The 26,212-nt window shown below is 43.3% G+C and overlaps 1 protein-coding gene across 2 annotated transcripts in view; it reads left to right on the forward strand.

Moving 5' to 3' along the window:
* The window catches only part of iars1 (isoleucyl-tRNA synthetase 1), a 45,343-nt gene that overhangs the window by 4,801 nt on the left and 14,330 nt on the right, over nucleotides 1–26,212 (forward strand). For both annotated transcript variants that reach the window (XM_028997611.1, XM_028997612.1), the window contains exons 8-24: nucleotides 1,122–1,209; nucleotides 2,439–2,499; nucleotides 3,134–3,229; nucleotides 7,270–7,392; nucleotides 10,197–10,288; nucleotides 10,879–10,977; nucleotides 14,419–14,545; nucleotides 18,095–18,168; nucleotides 18,870–19,064; nucleotides 19,161–19,247; nucleotides 19,427–19,510; nucleotides 21,025–21,169; nucleotides 21,564–21,684; nucleotides 21,968–22,059; nucleotides 22,774–22,851; nucleotides 24,076–24,197; nucleotides 25,892–25,994. In XM_028997611.1, the coding sequence (XP_028853444.1) occupies nucleotides 1,122–1,209; nucleotides 2,439–2,499; nucleotides 3,134–3,229; nucleotides 7,270–7,392; nucleotides 10,197–10,288; nucleotides 10,879–10,977; nucleotides 14,419–14,545; nucleotides 18,095–18,168; nucleotides 18,870–19,064; nucleotides 19,161–19,247; nucleotides 19,427–19,510; nucleotides 21,025–21,169; nucleotides 21,564–21,684; nucleotides 21,968–22,059; nucleotides 22,774–22,851; nucleotides 24,076–24,197; nucleotides 25,892–25,994 (1,787 nt within the window). The remainder of the gene's footprint in view (nucleotides 1–1,121; nucleotides 1,210–2,438; nucleotides 2,500–3,133; nucleotides 3,230–7,269; nucleotides 7,393–10,196; nucleotides 10,289–10,878; nucleotides 10,978–14,418; nucleotides 14,546–18,094; nucleotides 18,169–18,869; nucleotides 19,065–19,160; nucleotides 19,248–19,426; nucleotides 19,511–21,024; nucleotides 21,170–21,563; nucleotides 21,685–21,967; nucleotides 22,060–22,773; nucleotides 22,852–24,075; nucleotides 24,198–25,891; nucleotides 25,995–26,212) is intronic.

Raw genomic sequence — 26,212 nt, forward strand, 5'->3', positions numbered from 1 at the left:
TGACCTACTTTCCCTGCTCAGTGCCGTTACCCGTTTGTGCCCACAGGGGGCACTGTTGCCCCTCGCTGTGGCCATCCCTTTGACTGCTGCATGGGAGAGCAGTGCAGAATACCAATGCGGCTGCCGCCCATGTGGTAGCCTGCTCTGCATCGATAGCACCGGCCGCCTCCGTCTGCCAGCAGCAGCAGCTGCCCCAGTCTGCACCGTCATTTACCGGCCACTCTGAAGGGACGCCGCGCCGCCTTTCACTGCTCTTCTCTGTCTCTCTTGCCTCTTGGCGTCTGTTACTCAGGCCTGATTTGGGGACGGTCCTCTGCTATCCCCACAGGTCCCGTTGTTTGCTCTCATCAGCCTGCTGCAGGGCTCCGGGGGTGGGGGGGGGGTGGCTTTATTTGTACACTGTCGGCACAAATAGAGTTTAGGGATTTTTCATTTTCAGGGCCCGAATCAACAATTCGTCTCCAAACATGCACACACAGTCCTCGTTTGCCGTTCCTCCCACCCAGTGGCCGTGTTACTCCCAGCTCCTCCCGCAGGTGATTTTGTTGGGGTGAATAATCACCCGTCTCGCGGTACGACTGAGAAACGCTCATTCTTCACTGTCCGTCCAGCCAGCCAGTGCCTGATCACTGCTCGTCTCTGGAGGCTGGCGAACTGATTTATATTTGTTCTGGGCGGATTTCGCCGATGTGCCTCTATTAAGAGGGCGTCTGTCTGAAATGAATCCTCACAGCTCCTTTATTTCCCTGTTCTGGTCGAAGGCCGGCTAATTTCTGGTCTGTACACTTCTTACAGTTTTATCAACTCTTGACCAAAAATCTTTAAAGCGAAGGACTTTTACAGACTTTTGACACCCTGGTGTTACCCCGGCGGAACTTTTGTGTGTGTTGATGTTGCACAGTTGTTCGGTAAATGGTCGCTCACCTGGTGGTAAATAATGGGCTCGTTTTGCACAGTGGCACACCTCCCACCATTCTGGAGGTAGGGGCCTACGCGGCAGCCAGGTCTGGAACAGATGGCGTCCCACAGTTCACCTGCTAACCACCCCCTGTTCACCCACTTCTGTCCATCCAGTCGGAGGCAAATCTCACCTCCCCTCCTTTTCTCTCTCTCTCCTGTAGAAAAGGCCACTGGGAAGGTCTACATCTTCATGGAAGCTCGTCTGGGGATCCTCTTTAAGTCCGAGGAAGAGTACACGCTGCTGGACAAGTGAGTGGTGACCTTTGACCCAGTGTGTGTGCAAGTGTGCGGCCCGCTCGGTCCCGGGGCCACCTCCCTCTTCGTTCTGCTGCAGAGAGATAAAAAGCTGTCCCTGCCGTGGTGAAGGGCGTTAGGCAGGGATTAGGTGTGGGCCGGGTATCGATTAGTATCTTCTGCCTTCTGGCTGCGCTCCCTCCCCGGCCAGAGGTTGCAGTGATTGGAAGGTGGAGGAAGGGCATTAGAGAATTCTGCCTTTATTATTTGCTTTATTAATTTTTTCTTTCAACTAGGGGTGTTTAAATTAATCGTGTGATTGATGCAAAAAATAAAAAATAAAAAACACTATTCAGCAACGTCTCACTGTTAGCTTATCTACGTATTTACTTATTCTAAGTGACAATTATGGTATTGTGTGGTATTTAATCTAATTTAAAAAAAAGTAATGGTGTGTCTGCCTGACCTGAGTACAGCACTGCTCGTGGGCCTCGTCCACACGGACATTCGACATTGCTGCGCTTTGTAGATGCGTTCGCTCAGCGTTTCACTTTGCTTGAAGCTGTTTAACGCTGGTCGCTGTATTTGAAAACATCATGTGAAAAATTGATGGGATGCATCGAGATATCGAATTGAATCGCTGACATGATGATCGTAATCTAATAGCGCTGTGAGACCAGTGAAGGTCCACACCTCTACCCTCAAAACAGATGTGAACATGATGAGTTTGTTGTGATACTGCTGTTGTCCTAGAGACTGAACTGTACTTAAAATGGATGCAAGCCATGATGGCGCCAAAGCGTTATTTTAAACAACTGCATCAGCTCAGAGGGTTTTTGAACAATTTAAAAATTCCAGAAATTGTTTTTTAAACATGCCCATGTGCTCAGACTCATTTATGCTACAGACACTACTAATGAAATACAGCCATGGAATGCTCTGTTCTGAATGTTATCGTAATTCAGAATTTGTTAACATCTTTATCTGTGGAGAAAGTCACACTCCAGTTTTTCCTCATATAAGGCAGGACGGCAGACCGGCAGATTTCATTACACAGCTCGCTGCCTGTTTCCAGAGAGAAGGGAACATGCCAGCAACAGGCACTGAGCGAGGGATGTTGGTCCGTTACCCCGGGCAGTCCGCGCACCTGAAAGGCGCTGGCGGCTCCCGCGGAGACTGACGCGTCCCGAAAGCTTGGAGCTACAGCCAGTCGGCCGTCACTCATCGTTCCTCTCCCTTCCCAGGTTCCCTGGCAGAGCTCTGAAAGGCAAAAAGTACAAGCCGCTGTTTGAGTACTTCATCAGGGTAAGTGCAGGAGTGGGACCGCCGTGCGATGTAACCAGTGCCCAGTCATATGTGGTCACGTCACGGACAAGGACACCGGCAGACAAGCTGCTGATGTGAATCGAGATTTTCCAATTAAGATCACGGTGGTTCTTGTACATCATCATTTTATACGGTGCATATTATATTTATGATAATCATTGTTACATTTTTAATATCAATTCTATTTTATAATATTCTATAATATCTATCTATTTATTTATTTAATACTTGCATCAAAAGCCTTATGATTAAATGTCTGTGGTCATAGTCAATACGGATACATGGTTTTTAATGACCTGACTGTCTTCATACAGAGGACAAATCAACACAGTTCTCAATTCGTATTAAATCTGATTTTATTGTGCTGCCTACCTTGACCAGTGACTCAATGGTGATTTGGGAGGGTTATTTGTTTTTGCTTAAATTTAATGAATTCCTTACAGTGGACACTCATTGACAGGGCGGACAACCTTGAATGAACTGAACAATTGACCAGTGTATCTTATTAGTGTTGTATAGGGCTGGTCTACTTTAACCGTAATGGTACTGAAATATCTAATATTTTTTCTAGTTTGGTGCCCAGTCTCATGGTTATAACCCCCTGTCTTTGCAGTGTAAAGAGAACGGGGCCTTTTCCATCGTGCTGGATAACTACGTCCGTGAGGAAGAGGGAACCGGAGTGGTCCACCAGGCGCCATACTTTGGAGCTGTAAGTTCTGCTTAACTGAAATCGTGGGAACTGCTGAGGAACTAATAAAAAATTGCAATACATTTGAATACATTTCTTTTGCACTAATATTGCACTCCACTTTGAAAAGCTGCTTAAACCAACAGCAGCAAAGAATATCTGTTAAAAACCGGCGCTTGTTTCTGAATCGGTTTCACCCATGATGGGCGGGGACATCGTGATCAGAAGCCTTTAAATGCACGATGGGACATGGGCTCCGTGTGTGGGAATCAGAAATGCACACCCATTCCAGATTTGTCCAGACTGCCTCAACAGATTAGTGTGTGCCAGGCTGTTTTTGTGTGTGTGTGTGTGTGTGTGTGTGTGTGTGTGTGTGTGTGTGTGTGTGTGTGTGTGTGTGTGTGTGTTAAATAGAGAGGACAGTGTACAGCCCTTCTCTCCGGGGCTTTTGGCCTCAGGGGGATGCACAGTTGGAGGAAGGAGAAGAGACAGGGAGGCAGAGACAGTTGATGGGAACAGGGCTAATGGCCTAGTACAATATGTGTCAGCTAGGCAGCCAGAGTTTGCCTTTTTCAGAGTCTGAAAGTGTGTGTGTGTGTGTGTGTGTGTATGTCTGATTGTCTGCCCTTTCCTGATTATACTATGGATCTGTTTTTCTCCCTGTGGTATGAATGATATTTCTTTGTTTGTACAACAATGAGATTTCATGCATATTTGCTTGTCTGTGGCCGTATGCATGTGTGTTTATGTGCGTTGATCTAAAGGCACACTCAGAGTTGTACTCCTTGGTTCTGTGGGTCAGTGCAGCTAATTTAAGATGTCCTTGGCAAGGGCGCATACTCTTCAGGGGAGATGGATGCGATCGCGTTTCTTCATTTGTTCTGTGTGTTCCTTAACACCCGAGCCTTTTATCTGACTGAAGGCAAACCCTGTTAAATCCCCCCCACCCTGCTTGTTCTAGTAGGTGTGTCACGTTTTGTGGATTTGTGCTTATTAGGCCACTTCCTCTCCTGGCCTTTGTTAAAGGTCACACTTGTGTACAGTGTTCGTAAAAAGCATGCACCCCTCCTGGGCTTTATTAGGTAATAAAATCAAAATGGCTTTAATAGAGATCCCCTGCCAGGGATCAGCACAGCGTATACTCTGGACGGGGAAAATCTAAACGTTTTGTCCTCCGTTTTTATTGGCTTTCCAATCTGTGACCCAGAGGAGCATCGCTGTAATGTTTTACTGCAGAAATAGCAAATTGCATGTATATTCATAGAAGTGCATGTTTGATTGATTGGAGTGATCTATGGAAAAATTAATTGGATTGGAGCTTAGAGGTGGATGATAGATTGATATGTGTGTTTGGATCAAGGGATAGCTGTAGATATAGATTGATATAGGGCTGCACGATAAAAATGTCCAAATCTTTAAAAAGTTGTCCATTTGAGTTTCCAAAAAAATCCTTAAGTCCTTAAATGTGAAATTAAATGTTAAAAAAATATTAAAATGAAAAGCACGCGAGCCGCGAAATTGTTTCGGCATGAAACTAGTCTATCCACTGGGAGGTTAGGCTAGTAAGAGACACGGGGCTAACACAGCTAGTCCAAATATCCAAATACAGAGGAGGCTTGCAGTAGGCTGTGGATATGTTCACGGAAGTCGTGTAGTTTAGGCAGCTCCGTGTCAGTCATGTAGCGGTGGCTTGGGACATCACATCTGGGCTCCAGAACATGGAGGAGATGCAGGAATCCCACATTTTCTAGTGCCTGGTCACCCAGTGCAATGTTCTCGTGTTATCTTCCTGTGTTATTTTCACAGCACGTGGATTTTGGCGTCTTCATTCACTTTGAAATAATTCCACACGGCTGACATGTCTCACCTTCTCCCTGCTCTGAGCTGGGGGCGGGGCCTGGGGGCGGGCACTCTGCGCCTGTGATTAACCATGGTATCGGTCACCAGTATCGGGGGACTTTTAACGAGTACATTAGAAAATGTGGTATCGAGGCCGATACCAGATACCATGGGGCAGTGGTGGCCTGGGAGTTAAGGAAGTGGCCCTGTAATCAGAAGGTTGCCGGTTCGTATCCCGATCCGCCAAGATGCCACTGAGGTGCCACTGAGCAAAGCACCGTCCCCACATTCTGCTCCCCGGGCGCCTGTCATGGCTGCCCACTGCTCACTCAGGGTGATGGGTTAAATGCAGAGGACAAATTTCACTGTGTGCACCGTGTGCTGTGTAGGGCTGCACGATTTGGGGGAAAAAAGACATATTGCAATTATTGAGATCAATATTGCGATATGATAAAGGGCACTTGCTTGTATATCAATGAAAAGTCGCATACAAATTACTAAAAGTGAAATGTTTAATTTCAAAGTGAAACATACAAACTACTTATAACAACTTGAAATGCCCAGTGCTTTCAAAATTCAATATTCTACAAAATTAAATAATCACAAAAATCTCTTTACATTACTGTCGAACGACGAACCCTGGTAAGGCTAAACAACTGTTTTGATTATATTTGGCAATTATAAAATCCCTTTTATAGTTCTTACGTTTAACCAAAACGTTGTTTGGAGGCTGACTTGAACACAGGGATGCATAGCTTTGCTAGCTTAGCTAAGGTTAAGATTTGTAAACTGAGGTGAATTTCTTTAGGAAACCTTCAAAGTTTGAGAAAAGTTAACAGCTAAGAACAGTCTAAATAGTTAATGTCTACGTTTAGCCAAAACGTTGTTTGGAGGCTGACTTGAACACAGGAATGCATAGCTTCGCTAGCTTAGCCTAGCTAAGCTAAGGTTAAGACTTATAAAACGGGATTTTTATAATGGCCAAATATATTCAAAACAATTGTCCATCCTTACCTATGAAATGTAATCCCCGGGATCTGGTTTGGAGTTTGTACAGCCCCAAGCAGCACAAGAGTGAGGCATTTTTATGCACTTCTCTCCATGTATATGCTTCACGCCACAGCAGAGCCTATCGCAATATGGCAGCGACGTTGACGTACGATGCAGCTCGTCATGCGGCATCTACCCAGATGTCTATGTGAGTCACGAATCTGAGGTCTCCATTGAACCGAATCGAAAGTCACGTGACCAAACAAGTCACATTCGACTGAAGTGAGACTTCAGTCAGCTCGCAAACTTTGAGAGAATGAGTGATATGTTGCCGATTCAATCCATGAACTAATCATTTAAAATCGCATCATTTTGCGTTCATGTAATGGCACAGACTGACATCGCGATTACGATTCCACATGTGCCATCTTGAGTTCATCTGTCCTGGTAGGTTATTCCTGACATGTACTGAGATGCCCGCTGCCAGGCATGTGTCTCATGCCTACAAAGCATCAAACGGAACTGGCTGTCAGGTGTCCATTAGGAGAAGGGTGCAAACAAATTTTCAAGTGTGTATGCACTTTTTATATCCACTGTACACATGGCTAGTGAATGCGATTATTTTTCATGTGTGACGCATTATTAAATGTGTCTTCTTTTGAGAGCAGTGGGTGTTTTCTCTAGATATGCATAGATATAGATGTATGAATACAGTGAAGGTAGGGCCAATGCAGTGATGTTAACAAAAGTAATTGGTATAAATCATTGAACCCCCTGCCAGAAACGATTGTTTTAAGAAAATGACTAGCAAGTACATTGCATGTTTTACCACTCAGCTGGACCAACACCAGACATCCATATTCACCAAAGTGCATTACAAATAAGTGTGTATGAATATTAATGATACGATTATGTAAGAATTAGCATTTATGCTCTGTAGGAATACCCACAGTATTCAAATGCGGGGGTGATGAAAACCCCTGTAACTTGAATGTTGTCAGAATATTTTGCAGGCCTATATGGAGCCACCACAAATTTGCTCTTTTAGTATTTTAGTAAAGCTGGAACGTTGGACATCTCTGCCGGGATAAGTGTCTTTAGGTGTGGGGTGATTGCTACAGGCTCAGCTCTGTCACACACTGTCAGCTCAGTGAAATGATTGGCATGGCAAACTCAAATGTATGTGTTACTTGGTTCATTTGCCGGTGTGCTGAGCTGAACTCTCTCTGCAGGATGATTACCGGGTCTGTCTGGAATACAAGATCATCCAAAAGGACTCTGACCCTGTCTGCCCGGTCGACTCGTCCGGCTGCTTCACTCCTGAGGTCAAAGACTTTGTCGGCCAGTATGTCAAGGTATGTACCTGTTGCTTGTTGTGTAATTTTATTACAGTAGGGAGCAATCCCACATTTGCAGCAGACAGCTGTGGGGTGACTATGAGGACATCTTCATCACTCTCGCTTGTTTTTCTGTATGGCTGTGCTGTGTATTAGATAATAAAAGCATGAGTATATTACTAAATTGTCTAATTTATTGTCACAACCCTGCAATTGATAGACAGGAAGGGTTTCCAGCAACCTCAGACTACCCATGCCCTCTCACCTGAAGGAATAAAGCTTATTTTTGGACTGCTTCGTGTCCGCAGTGACAGCTACCTGCAGGAGGAGTGACAGGACAGCGATTTGATGCAATGTTTGATTTTTGTTTATTAAGGTACTTTGGTAGTGGAACTGTGCCACAACATGTCAGCGTGGAGGTCATACCCAGACCTCTGTGGAGGTGGGACATTGTTTGCGCTGATGCTAAGTAAGAGAACATTTTAAAGTCTCCAACCCTGGGCTGCACAGGTCACTGGAGAGTCCTGGGAACTAGTGTAACACAAACACTGTGATCATCCCAGCCATTGGGTGGCAGGCTGTTCCCTTGTGGCTGCATGGTCCTGTTTAAGGGACGTGTATTTATTATGCAAATAATACACTTCATAATTCTGCAGATTTGGCATCATGAATTCATATGTGTGTAAGTGATATGTTGCATTTAGAAGACAAAAATGCGTGCTTTTTAACCAGTTCCATTTAGAACATTTATTTCCAAAAAATCACAGACAGTATGTCTGAGTGGGGTTCAACAGAACCCTCACAGATTTTACCCCCATTGTGTAATAGTTGGAAGCGCAGCGTTTGTATTAAGTCAAATGGCTAATTAAGCACATTATCATCAGAGCTTATAAATCTGTATTTCATATTGTAATTCTGTAATTTGAATACTGTAATAATCATTGTTTCATTTTTTTATCTAATGTATGAACTTGAAAGCAGCATAGCATATTATTAAATATAATATCAATATCGGGACACTTATTTTTGTCAGAAGGGAGGGTTTTCATTATAGGAAATCTATGCTCAGGTTTGATTGATTATGTATGTCATGTTCTTGGCTGATGGTGCGTTATAAAAATGTGTACTAAAATATGATATGCCATATGCCAGTCATCGTGTAAATGTAATTCTAAACGCACACAGAATTGAAAAAATTGGTCCGCACTTAACCTGTAGGTTTGAGCGGTTTCCTGGAGAACGCCTGGGCAGGGTTTCTGTTTCTACGCGTGTTGTGACATTTCATCTGCTCCCTGCAAGCGCGCGGCATGCACTGCTGCGACGTATCCATTTTACTTATTTATGTTGTAATGGGGCCTCGTAAATGGCGCTGCATTAGGCGAGTGCTCTGTCTTTCTTATTTGCTGCCTATTTTGACACTGCTGCTTAATGTTGTGACCCACTATGCTAATTCATAAACTGTTTTGCCATGGGCCACTGAGGCCACTGCAGCAGAGTTAAGAATGTGCGTTACGAGCTCTGCTTGTGCTTAACAATAAAGCCATTTGTTTCGACTTCCTGCTGTGTGTTTGTATAGTAACCATAGCATGGAACCCCCTAGGGTATATGTGGTAAGATGCATAACGGTAATGATGCAGATATTTTTCATGTTTCTTTTTGCGCTAGCAAACGTATGTAATGTTTGCTAGTGCAATCATTTTTGCCATCAGAACTGATTACCATTCATTATAATCGCTGTGAATTATTTGAGCGGATGATAATAAAATGCTAGAAAAATGTGCTGAGTCTATTGAATTGAATGAAATCCTGAGAATATAGGTGTTCTCTTATCTCAAGGGTTCAAGCTGAGCGAGGGGAGAAATTTAAATATGCCCTGTGTAGCACTGTGGACTACGGAAATGTTCTGAAGATCAATTATGCATGAGACAGACAGCCAGTGGAGGCTTGGACTGCTCCAAGCAGGACACGCTTCCATTAAAGTGAATTAATCAGGCCGCTTCTTCCCTGTCCTTGTCTGGAGTCAATTCCCCCCAAAAGTGCAACAAGCTCCAGTTGAAAGGAAAACATCATAAAGTGCAATAAATCTGAGCAGAAAATGTTCTCTCTTCTGCAGTAGGTGGTGCAGAAGTCCTGATCCCATTTTGCACACGAGTAAAGATGAAGTCATCTTGTCCTTGTCTGCCATTAGTTGTTTTTATCTGTTCTTCGGTCTTATTTCACCGCATAACATCGGTCTTTTAATGAGCACAGAACACAGTTGTGGTAACTATTTAGATCAGTTTTAACAATTTAAACTTTGCAAGAATAGTAAATTAATTTAATATGTGTGTGTGTATAAATTAAATGAATGATATAATTTCATATATATATATATATATATATATATATATATATATATGCGCACTTAAGTATTTGTTTAAGTAATTGTTCTCATTCTTTTTTACTGTTTCAATGCTTTCTTTTTTTCTCCCTTTCATCCCCCTATTTTTACTGCACATTGGTGTTGAAACAGTGCTATAAAGAAAGAACTAACCAACACTAAATTGACACGCTAAATAATGCATTTTTAAATTACACTTGTATGCACAACTGTTTCAGAAATGTTTTGTGCATGTTCCTTGAGATTATGACTGATTATTTGAGATTATGAAATTCGATATTATGACTAATAATGCTTGATTCTAGAAGGTCCATCAGACTGTATTGGACAAAATATTAAGTGCAATGGCTTCTACATTGATCATTTTTGTAATGTTGTCACATTACATCTTGAAGCTCACACAAGTGTCTGCTTACACCTTTGACTGGTTTGCCTCTTGCAGGATGCGGACAAGCACATTATTAAGCTGCTGAAGGAGAGGGGCCGTCTGGTCAATGCCAGCGTATTCAAGCACAGCTACCCTTTCTGCTGGAGGTGAGCGCAGACAGGAACCCCTCCACTCGACTCAGCGACCCGACGCCTTTGTGTTGCCTTGCTGTCAAACTTGTCTGGCTACCTGTCTTGGCAAGGAGATGGTTCCTGTCATGGTTAAAGAACCCCTGAAGTTTGAATCTCTTGAATCTTGAAGTGCCCCTGACCTCTAGGTTAACCTGTAAATGAAGTGTGTGTGTGTGTGTGTGTGAGTGTGATGGGGAGAAGAGAAGCTGACAGCATGCTTCTTCACTAGGATACATTAGTATTCTCTGTCGATGCGCTACTATTTGGCTGCGTCAGCATTCACCGGTGGGCCGAGGAGGGAAAGGTCAGGATCAAGTGAATCCCCCTCAGGCTGACTTCCAGTGCTGTCATGTGACCTACAAGTGGTGCTCATTAACCCCGATAAATGTGGGAAATGATATGGGGGTATGGATTTTTAGATTTTAATGAATATTATGGTTGATATAAATGGAGTAAGTCTGTATTGGGGTTTGCTTGAAAGCCTGTTTCTTCTAAATTCCTTTTTCAGGCTCTGTTTTTCTTATTTTATGGAGTAGATTATGATCAATTATTTGTTTTATGGACAGGTCTGATACACCCCTGATCTACAAGGCCGTACCAAGCTGGTTTGTCCGAGTGGAGCACATGGTGGAAAACCTCCTGGACAACAATGGCAAGTGCTACTGGTGAGCATTATATGCCTATAATGATCGTGTCTGAGGTATCATAACATGCTTCTACCATTTTTGCTATATGTAGGTAAGGAAAATATTTTGCTGTGAAAACCATTAGGTGCCTAAACCAATCCTCTTTCATGCGCTCTTCATGAAACGCTGCTTAGAATGATGAGAGCCTTTAAATGCTCGTTTGCTGCAGTGTTTCATCTTCTCGTGCTTCTGAGGGAAAACATAACTTCCTTATAATTCAATTTTTTTTAGACATGCCTTGCTTATGTCATTTTTCATCTAGTGTGATAATTAGGGGGGGGCTGGTGATTCAGTGGTCTTAATGTTCAGACTAAGGGGGGGGGGGGGGGGGGGGGGGGGGGGGGGGGGGGGGGGGGGGGGGGGGGGGGGGGGGGGGGGGGGGGGGGGGGGGGGGTTCCTGTTTATACCCGGTTTTTCTCCTGTGCGCCACGAACACGCTGGTTGGTTGAATTGGCAACACTGAATGGGTTCCGGTCGCAAGGTTGGGCTTTAGTGACTTGGCTAAGCAGGTTTGGTGAAGGGACTGATTGGAATGAACGTATGTAATGTGCTGTTAGCTGCTTTGTGAGGGAAGGCCGGCCCATCCACGTACCCCCACGCCATCGGGTTATGACCGCTGCGTGTCTTCGTGCCTCGAACTGGAGAGGCTTGGCCAATGCAGCATTCGCTGCGGTTTTAGCCATGCCGTTAATGGCTCTTCTACAGCCATTCATCTTAGTGGCGCGCTAGAGTCGTTTGGCCTTTTACTTTACATATTTTACCGCAGTGTGAGAGGAATCAGAAGAACTGAGCTTTCCACATGCCGACCCACTCGAATTTGCTTGCTCTTGAAGCACACGTGAATGATCTGTGTGCTGCACTGCCCACTAACCGCTAATTCTAACAGCTAATAGGGAGAAAGAGGGCCGCTAATGCGCTCTTTTGCTCCATCGTGCCACGCTAACGAGACAGTGAATAGGGTTCATGCTCCGGTTTCACCTTGGGTTTGATGTGCCATTACAGGTGTCTCAGGACCTCATGACAGTGGTAGGCGTGCATGTCCAGTAATGCCTGTCATTCCATGATGAATAACCCACCTGGAAGGCGGAAGCCGTAGGGACCTCCGCCAGGAAATTAGATCCTCCACCAGCCCCCTTCACTCCTTTCTTAAATCCAGCTGTTGCAGTGGTGCGGTCCTAAGCCATAAGGACCGAAACGGACATTTGCCTTTGCTGCGAATGAAGCTTAAAGGTTGCAGATGTTGTGAGGCTGGCCTGTGGCATGTCCAGTGCATAATAACAAATGTTGCCAAGTGCCTGCGCTGTCATTAGACAAATCTGCCTGCACACGTCCTGGCGTGGGGAATCAAGTAGGTCCGACGTGGAAGACCACAACCCTTCTGGATTGCCGTTTTAGCTTTGCGTGTTCACATGCTAAAAGAATTAATCAGTAATGGTTGATGATACTGTGGTGTGCTTAAGGTGGGAAAACGGAAACCTGCTGCTTTAGAGTGAGATGCACGTGTTTGGTATAGAACTCCAGTGTGGGACATGAGCCGAAAACTGTCTGTGGGTCACTGATGAGGTGAGCCGGCGGTATTTATTAAGAACTGGCTATTCTTTTACTGCCACACCATCAGAAAATACTGCTGATTTTCCTCACTTGTTCCAGGTGGTTCTTGTTGCTCAGCTCTGCTTAGAGCTCATTTGTTGCATCGATTTTAGTGTACGCTGTGCGTGTATGACTGATGGATGGATGATGGATGGGGCGCTTTTTGTTCCTCGCACCATTTCACACCATACAACCAAACAAGTGAATTTTGAACAAATTAATTCATCATAGTCCCATCATCGTCAGCTGCAGTCTGTTGCTAGTTAATTACAGTGCCTTGGCATAAATTGGCCCTGTAGTTTAGGGGATAAAAAGGCCCCCGGGCCCCACTTCATTTAGACACTTGCACTGCCAGCACCGCTTTTGACTTATTATAGAAACACGTGGATATGTTAAATAGCCTTGTACATCTAGCAAAAGACAGCACAATTTAAATTCCACATTTAGTCCCAGCAAGAGAAAGGAGGGGAGTGGAGGAGGGAAAAAAAAATCATTAAATTGATATATTGGGAGCCTAAATAGAAATGCCTCTCACAAATGGGAATTGATGAACTCGTTGCACGGCTGGTGGAACCTGCCTCCGATTTATACCAAAGGTATTCTCCAGAGGCGGCATCATGCCCCACAAAGAATGGAGGGAGGGAAGGAAAGTAGAAAAAGGGCAGCACGAAGCCTGGGAGGAATCTTTAACCTTTGCAGTCCAACTTGTTAAAGATGGCACCAAGGTGTATTTTTAGAGGAATGAACAGAGCAGGGAGGAAAAAAAAAAAAAAAAAGGCGACACAAATGGAGCCTGTTGTAATGAAGTGATGAGACCTGCTGAAGGGTGGCCGTTTCTGAAAGGTGTTTGTGAGTCTTTTGGCAGAATTTGCATGCTTTTTTTTTACAATTTATAACTAAAATGTAAATGTATACTTAAGTAAGACACCTGATATGTGATAGTTGAAATTCATTCTGTTGACCTACACAATTTATATTTGTTCCCTTTAGGGGACAGGGGCAGTGGTGGCTTAGCGGTTAAGGAAGTGGCCCTGTAATCAGAAGGTTGCTGGTTCGAATCCTGATCCACCAAGGTGCCACTGAGGTGCCACTGAGCAAAGTACCGTCCCCACACACTGCTCCCCGGGCGCCTGTCATGGCTGCCCACTGCTCACTCAGGGTGATTGGTTAAATGCAGAGGACAAATTTCACTGTGTGCATCGTGTGCTGTGCTGCTGTGTATCACATGTGACCATCACTTCACTTTAAATTTACAGTCTCCAAAAGCTTAGACCTATTTGCTTCATAACACTCGAGCAGCTCCATCTAGGGGTGCTTTCTGGTGTCTTGGTTCTCGGACTGTGGCACCACTGGTGGTATTCAGGCTTGCTCTAGTATGCCAGAAGATCTCACTGAGAACTTGAGAACCATTAGATAATTCTAAAAATGTTGATGATCGCTGACATTTCACATTAGATCCATTTTTTTTTAATTAAATTATGTTCGTCTGAGCAACATGCACTATTACGAACTGTGTGTATTTAATTGATCATGCTGACTTCATGAGCCCACATGTGAAAACTCATGCAGTGTTATTATGATAATTAGGCTGCTGATGCTATGATTCTCGATGTCCTCATTACAGCAATATTGTTGATGGAGCTTCTGAAGTTCACTTCTTACATAGTTCTTTTGCATAATTTGCCCATTCTTGGGTTTCCCTGACAGATGTTCTGGTTGATAAGTGATATTATATATGCCTCATTGTAGAACAGCCTTCCTCAACCCAATCACCCTACAGGAAAAGTCTGTGAAAATGCATCTTCCCAGCTCTCTATTCCGTCTTCACAGGGTGCCCGAGTTTGTGCGGGAGAAGCGCTTTGGCAACTGGCTGCGAGACGCCAGGGACTGGGCCATATCCCGTAACCGCTACTGGGGCACCCCCATCCCACTGTGGGTCAGCGATGACTTTGAAGAGGTCAGTGATTGGGTCACCAAAAGTCCCGCTGGGCTGTCTGATGGCAGAGTGGTGTCCTTCCATGTTCAGGGAATGACTGAGACCGGTTCTTGTTTCAGCTGTTGATCTCAGCCACAAGTATTTGGGCACAAATACTTGTGGTTATTGGTTTTGGATTGTTTCTGTGATGCTTTGAATTTGTTCGCACCTACAGTAAAAAAAAAAAAAAAAAAAAAACGCTGCAAGAAATTGACCTTTTTCACTTTCCGTGAACCCCATTGTCACATACAGTTTTTCTAGCAATTCATGAAGTCTCAGACTTGGGAGCTAAATACAATAGCTCTCTGTGTTTCAATTTTCTGTTGCATTTGAGTCGTGACAATAATATTCTGGGACAGAAGCCAATGTGCGATGTACGACGTTCAACAAATCTTAAATCTGTCAACTTAACACAACGCAATACATGCAGTAGAACACCGGTCTTATTGACTAAGAGCATGCCAGGATCTCGATAGAAAGCAATTTGTGAGAATAATGTTCCGCTCTCACACACCTTACAGCTTCATTGTCAGAAGTGGGTTGTTAGTCTCTCGGAGCGCCACAAACGGAGGCAACGTGCCTAAAAGAGGGATGGCGACCTGTTTCCTGAAAATAGCCTAATGACTGTTTCCAGGCGTTCGTCTCTGGAGTGGCTCCCTGGGCTCGTGCAGGTCCAGGAAAGTGGATCTTGCTGCTCTATGTGCCGACGAGGCCCAATCTGGGCCATCAGCTTTACCTGGCCCTGCCAGCCTCATAAAGGAGAACAAGGGCCTGGCTTTGCCCCCACTGCCTGGTTTTTTTCCCAAGTTGATCATTGCCACCTGATAACTTTGACCTGGTTTGCTGCCATTTGAGGATGTGAGGGTTTTCATTTCTTTAATTTTAGTTAAATGCCATTTTATGTAACATAATATTTTATGTCAGACTTTCCTTTTGCATGTCATACTGTATTCTGTCCTGCTTTAATCCAATATTTTGCATGTGAATTATTCTGTTTCCTTCAGTTTTCTACCACAGTTGGAAGAGGTGACCTTAAATTGCCCTTGGTTTACATTTGCAGCTTGGTTGCATACAGTAAAAAATTCATTGATTTGTTATCATTAATGAAGAGTTATTGATTAATCACTAAATGCAAAATTCTATATTTTTTTTATGGGATAGTAGCTTTGTATATATTATCTTTTATTTGAATGTGTGGTCTTATTCACAGTCAGCATGTCAGATCATATGATGCTTATTTATTTGTGCCAGAATGTCACAGCTAAATTAAAAAACCTATGCAGTGTAATCACTGCCTTCTGTGCCATACAAAACAATTTTGCCGTGATCCAGAAGCTTCTGTAATCTGTTGCGTGCCGTATCTCTTATGTGATTTGTTGTGCAGGAAGTTGGACAAGAAAAATAGATTAGTTTCCCGGCATTTGTCTCAGAGGAGCTTCACAGGTGTGTTAGGCTTCTGGAAAATGAGGTTGCGTCAGATTTACCATTCAAAGCCCACAGAGCGTCATTACCATGGGTGTCTTCACACCACCTCTGAGGGCTGGATGGAGGATCACGCAATTTCTTGGTTTGGAAGTGGGGAGGAGTGTAGATATCGAGGTAGAGGAGCAAGCTTGACTTAGATATGAGTCTGTGCCCAGGGATTTGATTCCAGCAAAGATATGGTCGTCTAGAAAAGCGAGGCTGTCGCAGATTGTTTGCAGTGACCCTTTTTTACTGCTGAATATGTGCAGAGGCTCTCAGTCTACTGCTGCGCCACACGATGACTCTTGCGCATGCTCATGTGTGAGGGGTTGAGTAGTTATGCCAAGAGCATATTTTGTTTCTCAAAAAATATTTTCTTACACCAACAGTGCCAACTTCAGAATCTGCATTTAAATTTTTTTATTTATTTTTTGCTCAATGAGTGACTGTTGCTCCAAAGGACAGGACATCCAAACATGTTATAACTAAACTAAATGTGTAACAGGAACAGGAATTTTGAACAGGAGTCAATTTTTTTCTATTATATCAGTTATATCAGGCATCAAGGTGTTTCATGTGTAAAACTTTCACTTTTGCATTGCTTTTGCAGGGCAAATATGAGTGCAGGAAATACAGCCCAACCCCAATTCCATCCCACATACACACATTTAAAGAATAAAATGCTTAATTTCAAACTTCTGTTTGCAAAAAAAACAAACCGTAGCCATAGGGTACACTGCAGGGTAAATATACTGGTACCCAATATTAGAACTGTAATAGTCTCTAAAACATTTGGCCCAACAAAATTCAGCCTTTGGTGCATTTGAATAAAAGACAGTCACACAGTCAGTGATTTTACTGCACCATTTCCAAACAGCCACGACCCTGTAAGCTCTTGCAATGTTCAGCTTTTTAAAAGCCCGGCTTTCTTAGTGTAAATGAGCAGGTTTAAAATATGATCGACAGCTGCTTGCCTCCGTTTCACCTTTTCAGCATCCATTTTCACATATCTCTTGTGATAATTAAAAAGCGTGGCTGGGAAATGTAAATGAACATTTAATAAAAAAAACAAATATGTAATGAAACAAATTTACAACATGTGAAACGCTTTAGCTAATCACCAAAAAAAAATTCACAACTATCAAATTATATGAAGAGGAAAGGTGCCATCGAGCAGAAGTTTGTGTTTGCTCACTGATCCGACCAGGTCCAAGATTTACAGCTGTAGTCTATATAGCATACAGGATTATACAGATTTTTGATTATCAACCAAAAAAAATAAACACCCAAAAGGATAATGTTATCAAATATCATTTTTATCTCACAGTTGGCCTTTTTTCCCCAAGACCTCTGCAATTTGCCCTGGCATACTGTCAATCAACTTCTGGGCCAAATTCTGACTGACTGCAACCCATTCCTTCGTAATCAGTACTTGGAGTTTGTCAGAATTTGTTGGGTTTTGGTTTGTCCACCCGCCAAATGTCAATTTTTTGTTCCCCGAGCCACTTTTGGCATTAATCTTCACCAAACTGTTCTTGGATGGGAGAAGTTGCTGTCGGAGGATTTTTTTGGTACCATTCTTTATTCATGGCTGTGTTCTTAGGTGAAATTGTGAGTGAGCCGCTCCCTTGAATGACGAGCAACCCCACATATGAATAGTCTCAGGATGCTGTTGACTGGACTGATGGTAGCGCTCACCTTTTCTTCTCCGGACAAAAATTTTTCCAGATGCCCCAAACAATTGGAAAGGCGCTTCATCAGAGAAAGTTACAGAAAAAAATTACGGAAGCAGCAAACTTTGAAAACCAGTATTTGTGTCATTCTCAGAACTTTTGGCCACGACTGTACAATTTCAGTGCTAATGGTGGTGATGGTTTTTTTTTTTGTTTTTTTTTTTTTAAATTAGAAACCTGACTGTGTTGCCTATGAATGCATTTTCTAGGTTAACCATTTTTTTCTCCTTTCATAAATATCTCCTAAAGGACTCTTCTTGACCTTGGGAGCAGTTTGAAAGTAGAGCACAGCTTTCAGTCTCTTCCTGTCTCTCTCTCTTCCTCCCTCGCTCAGGTGGTGTGTGTGGGCTCCATAGGCGAATTGGCGGAGCTCACGGGTGTCAAAGTAACCGATCTGCACCGGGAGAGGTGAGTCACTTGCCATGATGATCACTGCTTCCACATGGCCGGAAGGGTTGAAAGCCATAGGAAGGGGGCAGGGATCGCTATCATGTAATTAATCAGCACCCTGACGCCACCCGTTTCCATCTTTGATGGGGGTTCCTGCTTCACCCCAGCTCTGTTAATGGGCGTGAAGTTCGAGCAGACACTGAAACAGACATGCTATGCCCCCTGACCCATTAATGAAAAGACTCCTGGTTATAATTAAGCAATAATTAAAGCAGAGACCATTAAGCAGCATCTGAAAGACTTTTGGAAGCTTTTAAATGTTCCAGAACCCAGGCAGTTTGGATTACCTGATTTGATATTCAGAAAATTCCCAAAGAAGAGCTTCCTGAAGAGAGCTTCTGGTGTTGAAACTGAGGAGGCAGTGTGGTTTGTCAAGAAGTAAAAATCAGCAAGGAACTGTACGAGTTCGCTTTGTCTTTTAATGAGCTACAGTTGTATGCTGGGTGCTTCTGGTCTGACATCCTGTCAAGACAAGCTTGGTGTGCAAGATACATGACCTTAATCCTCATGTATGAAGCTGCGTTTCCTTCATGGAACTGTTCTGGAATTATTTTGTCTCCTTTTCTGAAACCGTTATTGCAGCAGAATTTTATAATGTTATTATGTAATAATATGAATGGTGACCACAGTGATTTCTGAAAATTATATATACTACTCAGCATTGATGGCCTGACCATCCCCTCACGTTCTGGAAGAGGACAGTTGAAGAGGGTGTCTGAGGTCTTTGACTGCTGGTTTGAGAGCGGCAGCATGCCCTATGCTCAGGTGCATTACCCGTTTGAGAACCGCAGGGAGTTCGAGGATACCTTTCCTGCCGAGTTCATTGCTGAAGGCATCGACCAGACGAGAGGATGGTAAAGATGAATAAAATAATGATGCTCTTTTTTTTATTTTTTACAGCTTTGTTAAATTCTAAATACTGTCTTTCCACCGGTTCCCTCCAAATATAGGTTTTACACTTTACTGGTGCTGTCTACTGCACTATTTGGAAAACCTCCCTTCAAAAATGTGATCGTCAACGGCCTGGTCCTTGCCAGGTAAGATGCATTTCCCAAGGAGGCACTCGGCACAGTAACTGTTACCCAGGAGGCTCATTGCGTGGACTGTACAGCACACGGAGTTCATACGGCTAATGACCTGCTGACCTGGATTCAAGGTGACTGTGCTTATGGGATGTGATTTTTACTCCCCTGTGGGTTTTTTTCCCCCTGCACAGTGACGGCCAGAAAATGAGCAAACGGAAGAAGAACTACCCTGACCCCGGCCTGATTGTGCAAAACTACGGGGCAGATGCACTGAGGTATTGATCCACTGACCCCTCTGATCTTAGATGTGTTGCAGGAAGAAGAACAGTCTTAAGGTGTTTTTTTTTTTTTTTTTTTTTTTTTTTTTTTGAACGTGGTATTATGGACTATGGAAAAGGAAATATTAAATCTACAATACATACTGTAAATTTCAGAGTGCACCTGTATATTATCCACACCTACAAATGTTTTTAATGTATGACACACAGTACCCACTAAAACAAACAAAACCAATCATTGGCATTTGAACAAGTGGTGGTATAGGGAATTGTTTTTTTTTATTGATTTCGGGCTGCTGCAGGCCGATGGTGAATTGCGACCGTAGCCACCTTCCCTCATGCCGTAACATAGTGCCACTTCCCTGAAAAAGGCATTTCACAATGACTCACCTGTTTAATTCTCACTTGTGCCTCTTTTTTTGAGTGAAAGGTAGAACTAATGTATGGGGAAAACAGAAACCTTATACGTGCATCTCTCATTTTTCTACTAAACCATACTGCATCGACATCAGACCAAAGCAAACAAACATGGAAACTCAATGGATTGCAGAATGCTAAATCCACCACCTTTTCCATGCTCGGGATTATCTGCCTCGAAAGAGAACGTGCTGGTGAGGTTAGTGTTGGCAGCTAGTTGGCCTATAAAAATCCATAAATTAGCTGCAAAATTCAGTTTAGAATGCTTTCCATCGGGAGATGATTGCTGGAGGTGTGCATCAATCTGCATTGATGCTCTGATTCACTGATGCAGGAAAATTCTTTTCTGAACAACTAACATATTTTCTTTTCAATGAGCCCTAAGGCAGTTGATTTGATTGGGTACCAGTTCTGTTGAGAATAGTCAGGCTTTGCTTTCATTGATTTTACTGTGCCCAAAAAAGGCCATTTAACAGCAAACCTGTCTGACATGATGGAAAAAGTAATTTCATCAGTATGATCTGATGAAATTTACGAGTGAAATTAGCTGTGAAGCACATAGCTCTATTCCTTCACATGCCTTTTAATGTGCTATAGAGCAGTACAGCTAGAGCTCCATAGAGGACCTTTGCTCACTTGATTTACTGACCAACTTGCCATTGCTGGCACACATGGACCTGTGCGGCATCCCTTCTCGCTCCTCTGTCGAGGGAAATGGCTTCATGTGTCTTCCTGATGGCTCCGCTGAAAATCCCATGACCGTTTTTCTTAGAAAACTGACGCGTCTTCCTTTATCTCTGTCTCCTCCGTCTGGTTCTTGGTACATTTGCCCAGATTAGGGAAGCCAATGATTCACATCTCCTGCTGCCCTCATCCATCGGCTTGTTCATACCTTCCCGCAAATCAGCTGCCTTCCAGGAATGGGATGATTGATGAGTAGGGTTGGGAAAGGAGAGAAGGTCTGGAGAGCAGGAAGTGAAGTGGAATAAAGGGCAACTTTAGTTAGTGGAGTGAGAGAAGAGCTGGAAAATGGACTCTGGGAGAATGCAGCAAAGCAGGCCGAGGCTGAGCCTGGTCTCTTATTTGTTCCGCAGGCTGTACCTGATCAACTCTCCTGTGGTGCGATCAGAGAACCTGCGCTTTAAAGAGGAGGGCGTCAGAGACGTGTTGAAGGACGTCTTCCTGCCCTGGTACAACGCATACCGCTTCCTGGTGCAGAATGTCCAGCGGCTGCAAAAGGTTTGTGTAATAAGGTTTCCTGCATCAGCATCTACAGAGACCCAGTTGAGATGTTCTAACTTGTATCTTTCTGTACTTTTGATTTGATATGTTTCATTTGTTTGATTTTCTTTATTCTACAGCGACACATAAACACATATTTGGCCTGATGTTGGAAGCACAGAATGCTTCAAGATCTTTTCAGTGCTTTTAGTTTCCAGCCAACTATTACCCAGTAGTCTGGTGTGAAACCTCTGTGGCCAAAAGAATCAGACATGATTTATGACTTCACTGAAATTTAGTTTCAAGGTCCAGGGCTGAATTTTGTACTGAAAAGCAACCACAAACATCAATTAATTATCAAGTGTGTTGTCAGATTTTGAGATTGATTTTTTTGCTGTCTGTGTTTTCCCAGGAGGAGGGCATCCAGTTTATTTTCAATGAGAACACTGTCAAGGCCAGCGACAACATCATGGACAAGTGGATCCAGTCCTTCACCCACTCCCTCATCCAGTTCTTCAAAGCCGAGATGGATGGTGAGAATCACATCAAAGCGATTGATACCGCCTGACGAAACCACCCGCAAACAGTCATTCTCACTCTGAGCAATCTGGGACACCCATGAGAAAATTGTAATTTTTTTTTTTAAAGCAGTTCTGTAGAGCAGATCAAACCAATTAGTAACTCTAAATGCTAACACGAGCTTGACGTCTGTTCTGCGCACTAGCGTTACATTTGTGACAGGTTTCATAGGCTCCTTTTGGGGGAAATGGGATTCTCTCCTCTTATCAAAGCAAATGTGTGTTCCTGTCTCCTCAGCCTACAGGCTGTACACTGTCGTTCCCAAACTTGTCAAGTTTGTGGACATGCTCACCAACTGGTATGTGAGGACCAACCGCAGGCGCCTGAAGGTATGTGCCCACTGCTGTTGCAGTTTTTTTTCCACCATAGTCTGTTGGTTAAAGTAGTTATTTTGTGTAGTTGTCATTATGCCATTAGTAGGGCTATCAAAATGATTTGAAGTGAAGTGATTCTCGTTGTGAAACACTGCAGCACAGCACATGGTGCACACAAGAAAATGTGTCCTCGGCATCACCCATAGTAAGCAGTGGGCAGCCATGAAAGGTGCCCGGGAACCAGCATGTGGACCAGCATGTCAGTTGCGCCTTGGTGGTTCTGCCACCTTAACTACTCACCCTAGTTGTTAGTTTTATTTGTAAAAATATGTATCTACCTTGACCAGAAATCAATTTAAATGAACTACTCCTTCCATTCTCTCTGTTCTACTAATAGTCAGGGTTGATGCTCCATTCATAGTTCAGTGTCTTTCGAATAGTTTTTTTTTTTCATGTTAGGCCTGTAATGAAATTATTAATTATTGCACATCAAATCCTTATACAGTTCAGCCCCTAACACTGAACTCCTTACACACATTTTATTTATAACCTGTTATGTGTGTGAGAGAGAGTGAACGAGCAGGTGGAGGGTGCTACCTTGAATATCTGGTGTTTTGACAATGCGGCAGGTGAAGTGTGTGGGCAGAAAGTGCTGCGCCTGCAGGACTCAAATGTGTGTGTGTGTGTGTGTGTGTGTGTGTGTGTGTGTGTGTGTGTGTGACCCTACAGGGCGAGAGTGGTACAGAGAATTGCCTGTGGGCGCTGGAGACCCTCTTTGGCGTGTTGTTCTCCATGTGCCGACTAATGGTGAGTAACTCTGCTATTGCGTGTGGGTGTCACTGTGTGTGTTTTTGTGTGTGTGTAATGACAGGGGACATACAGTGTGTGAACTGGTGTGCACGGATGAGCGTGAGCGTGTGGAAGGCGTGCATTGCTACATTTGACCATTTGACATTAGGGTGATGCCATGCTGTTGCGTGTGCTTTTGCCTTTTTTTTTTTTTTTTTTTTTTTTTTTTTTTTTTTTTTTTTGTGCTTTGGTGTACATTTTATGGATGCTTCAGGGCTGTTGCCCCATTCACATGTCACTGTTCTTCTTTCCTCACTTCAACTTTCAGGGTCATATCGTGCCACATCTGTCTGCTCTGAATTTTTTTTTGTCCCATTTGTCCCAATGGTCTCTTAAATTTCATTATAATTTAAAAGATAAACAAATGGCTCAGATATAGCCACTTTTGTACCTAATAAATGCTCCCATTTATTTATTTTTTTGAAGTCCTCAGGCTAGTTCTGATTGTCTGATTGTCCCTCAGTTGTCTGGATTGGCATAGAGAGGGCATCTCTGCGAGCGTGATTATAAATCACTGATGTGTCTGCGCTAATCTGTGCTTTGTAATTAGCTCCTGGATGAAAAGTAAATGAGTAGTGAATTGAGCGAGTGATTAATGGCGGGGATATGGATCAGAGTTTGTTGAAGGTGAAGGCTGAAGGGAGACTCTTTTTCTCTTTAGAGAATCGAGCCTAATTCGGGCCTGATGGAGAATCGCACACTTCAGTAACCCGCCGGCTAATTCCAAGTATTAAATAAATTTTCAGAATCATTTTCCCCCTCAGCGATCCTCCACTGCCAAGCCCAGTGTTTATTCATCTTTGTCAGATCTAAACAAGCCTCAAAAAGTCAGTCTTTGTGCGGAAAATGATTTGAGTTTTAGAGGCGATGCCTGGTCTTTTATACTCCTTAAGAGCATACTTCAGCATAATTAGAAAACCTTTTTGACAGCTCTATGATGTATACTGGACTTCCTGTTTGGGTGAAGAATGTAAAAAAGTGTAGCTTAGCAAATCAGTTCATTTATTTCTTATTTAGCCCAAAGTCACACAGTGTTTCTCAGTGGGATTTGACAGACCCTTACAGATGACATGAAAACGAGCCCTCTGAACACCAGGAAAAATCGTGGAAAAATGTTTTAGGGGAATGTTTCAATGTATATTAATTTAAGACCGCTACCTACTCCTCCTCCTGTCCTTACAGGCTCCTTTCACGCCATTCATCACAGAGATGATGTACCAGAACATGCGGCACCTTGTTGACCCCGCCTCGCTGGAGGAGAAGGACACCGACAGCATCCACTATCTCATGCTCCCCCAAGTCAGGTGTGTACTTTCTTTTGTTCTTGTACAGGAAGGATTTATACTTGGCTTATTATACTTTGTTTTGTTAAAAAAAAAAAAAAAAGTCTCACTGTGGTGGCCTTTATCAAGTCTGGCCACTTTAATTAGATTTTTTTGGTCTTCAGGTAGAATGATATAAGGAAGGACACTGAAAAAGGTTTGTTGGCCTGGCCGATTGGACAGGAGCGAGATTAATTTTATCATAATGGATTGCTGCTGTACCTGCCGCAGAGGTTTGAAGCGGTTTTGACGAGAATGTTACGTTCTTGCCTGTTACATGATAAACACAAAGCCCTGGTCTAATCTGACTTTAAAAGAAAAGATAAAAAGACTTTATTTAGTACACACCACAGGGGCTTGCCGATAACATCTTAGGTTGAAAAATGTAAAGCACCGTGCTATTTATTCCTAATCAAAGAGCTTATGATCTCCAGACACTGTGTAGGTTTGCATGAAGAACAAACCCACATACTGAACATACCCACACATTCACATGCTCTATATAGAGCAAAAAAAAAAAAAAAAAAACTTTAACAAATAATCTTCCGTCCTGTTAGTCAATGCAGCACTTGACCTACCTGGCTGTTGCATAAAATGTAAAAACACTTCGTTTCTTAGTTCCAAAATCTGGTTTTGTACACTTTGTAAAATCCAGATACAATTCAAAGGTTAAAAACATTTCTGTGATTGACGTCCATTGTGTAAAAGAAAATTCATTAGCGTTGAGGCAAAAGAATTTGCGTTTGCACATAATTAATTTTTGGCTGCTCACAAAGTGTCTAATTAATAGAGTACAATGCAAATATAATAATGGAGAAAAACGTTTTTCAGAAGCATGCTGCTGTCCTTTGAAGTGAAAAAGTTTTCCTCCTCTGTGAACTTCCCCATGTGCGCCAGAATGTATGACGTGTCTGTTAAAATGTTTCATTTGTATGTGCGGAATGGAAGCTTGGAGCATTATGAGCTCTGACTGTGAGGAGGAAGGCCTTCGGCGGGAGTAAAACACACTGCCGTGTCTTCAGACATCCTTCTCTGTCTCCGTGATTTAGAACGCCCTTGTGCGGTCTGGCGCTGGCTAAGTGGACTCTCCCTCGTTTGTATGCAGCTTCGGAGATCTTGTTTTGCTCTGAAGGTCGGTTTTTAAGTCACCTGTTCCCCTGCCAGGAGTCAACATTCATCTGGCATATTAAGTCCCCTCGTCTGTGCTTTGTAGCCAGCCGTGGGCCGTCTCGTGGAGGTGACCTGAGCGAATGCGCTGGACTTGAGTTGCTTCCAATCCTCACCCGACAGTCCCGCCTTGTTCTATCTTCCCATTAGCCTTCCGCCCATTAACTGTCAGAGGCAATCAGAACGCAACATGAATAAAGGCTCCAGAGTTGAGAGGTCATCTCCGTCTTTCTGTGCAGCTGATGTTACAGATGTTTGGCGGCATTCACAGTCAGTGCTTATGCATTGTTCAGTAGGTCATGGAGGACAAACCCTATGCATCACGGGGGATGGTTCTGCTTAAAAGTAAATGGGTCATGTAAAAATATCATGCGCTGTTTTCACAGTCTCCCGAGGTTAACGACTGTATTTTGGAGGGACTTCAAAGCCCATTAGAGCCATGACCATTTCTCCTTTTCAGCAAGTTATCCTTGAAAGAGCCTCTTTTCTGTACCCCCCTTTTAATGCAGGGAGGCACTGATTGACAAGCGCATCGAGAGCGCCGTGTCCCGGATGCAGTCGGTCATAGAACTTGGACGTGTGATCCGTGACAGGAAGACCCTGCCCGTGAAGGTTGGTTCTTTTCCAGACCAAGGTGTCGATAAAATTTTTTTTTTCTAGAGGTTTGATTATTTATTACCACTTATACAATTTGCCAGAAAGTTTCCAGCCTTAATGACCTAAAAATAAAGGTTGTTGGTGGCAAGTGGTACTCCAAAAGTAGATTTGAGAACACTGGGTTAAATTATCATACACTAACCATAAAATATTGTAAACCGTTATTCATTTTC

This window comes from Denticeps clupeoides, chromosome 12 (assembly GCF_900700375.1).
Source record: "Denticeps clupeoides chromosome 12, fDenClu1.1, whole genome shotgun sequence".
Classification (NCBI taxonomy): domain Eukaryota; kingdom Metazoa; phylum Chordata; class Actinopteri; order Clupeiformes; family Denticipitidae; genus Denticeps; species Denticeps clupeoides.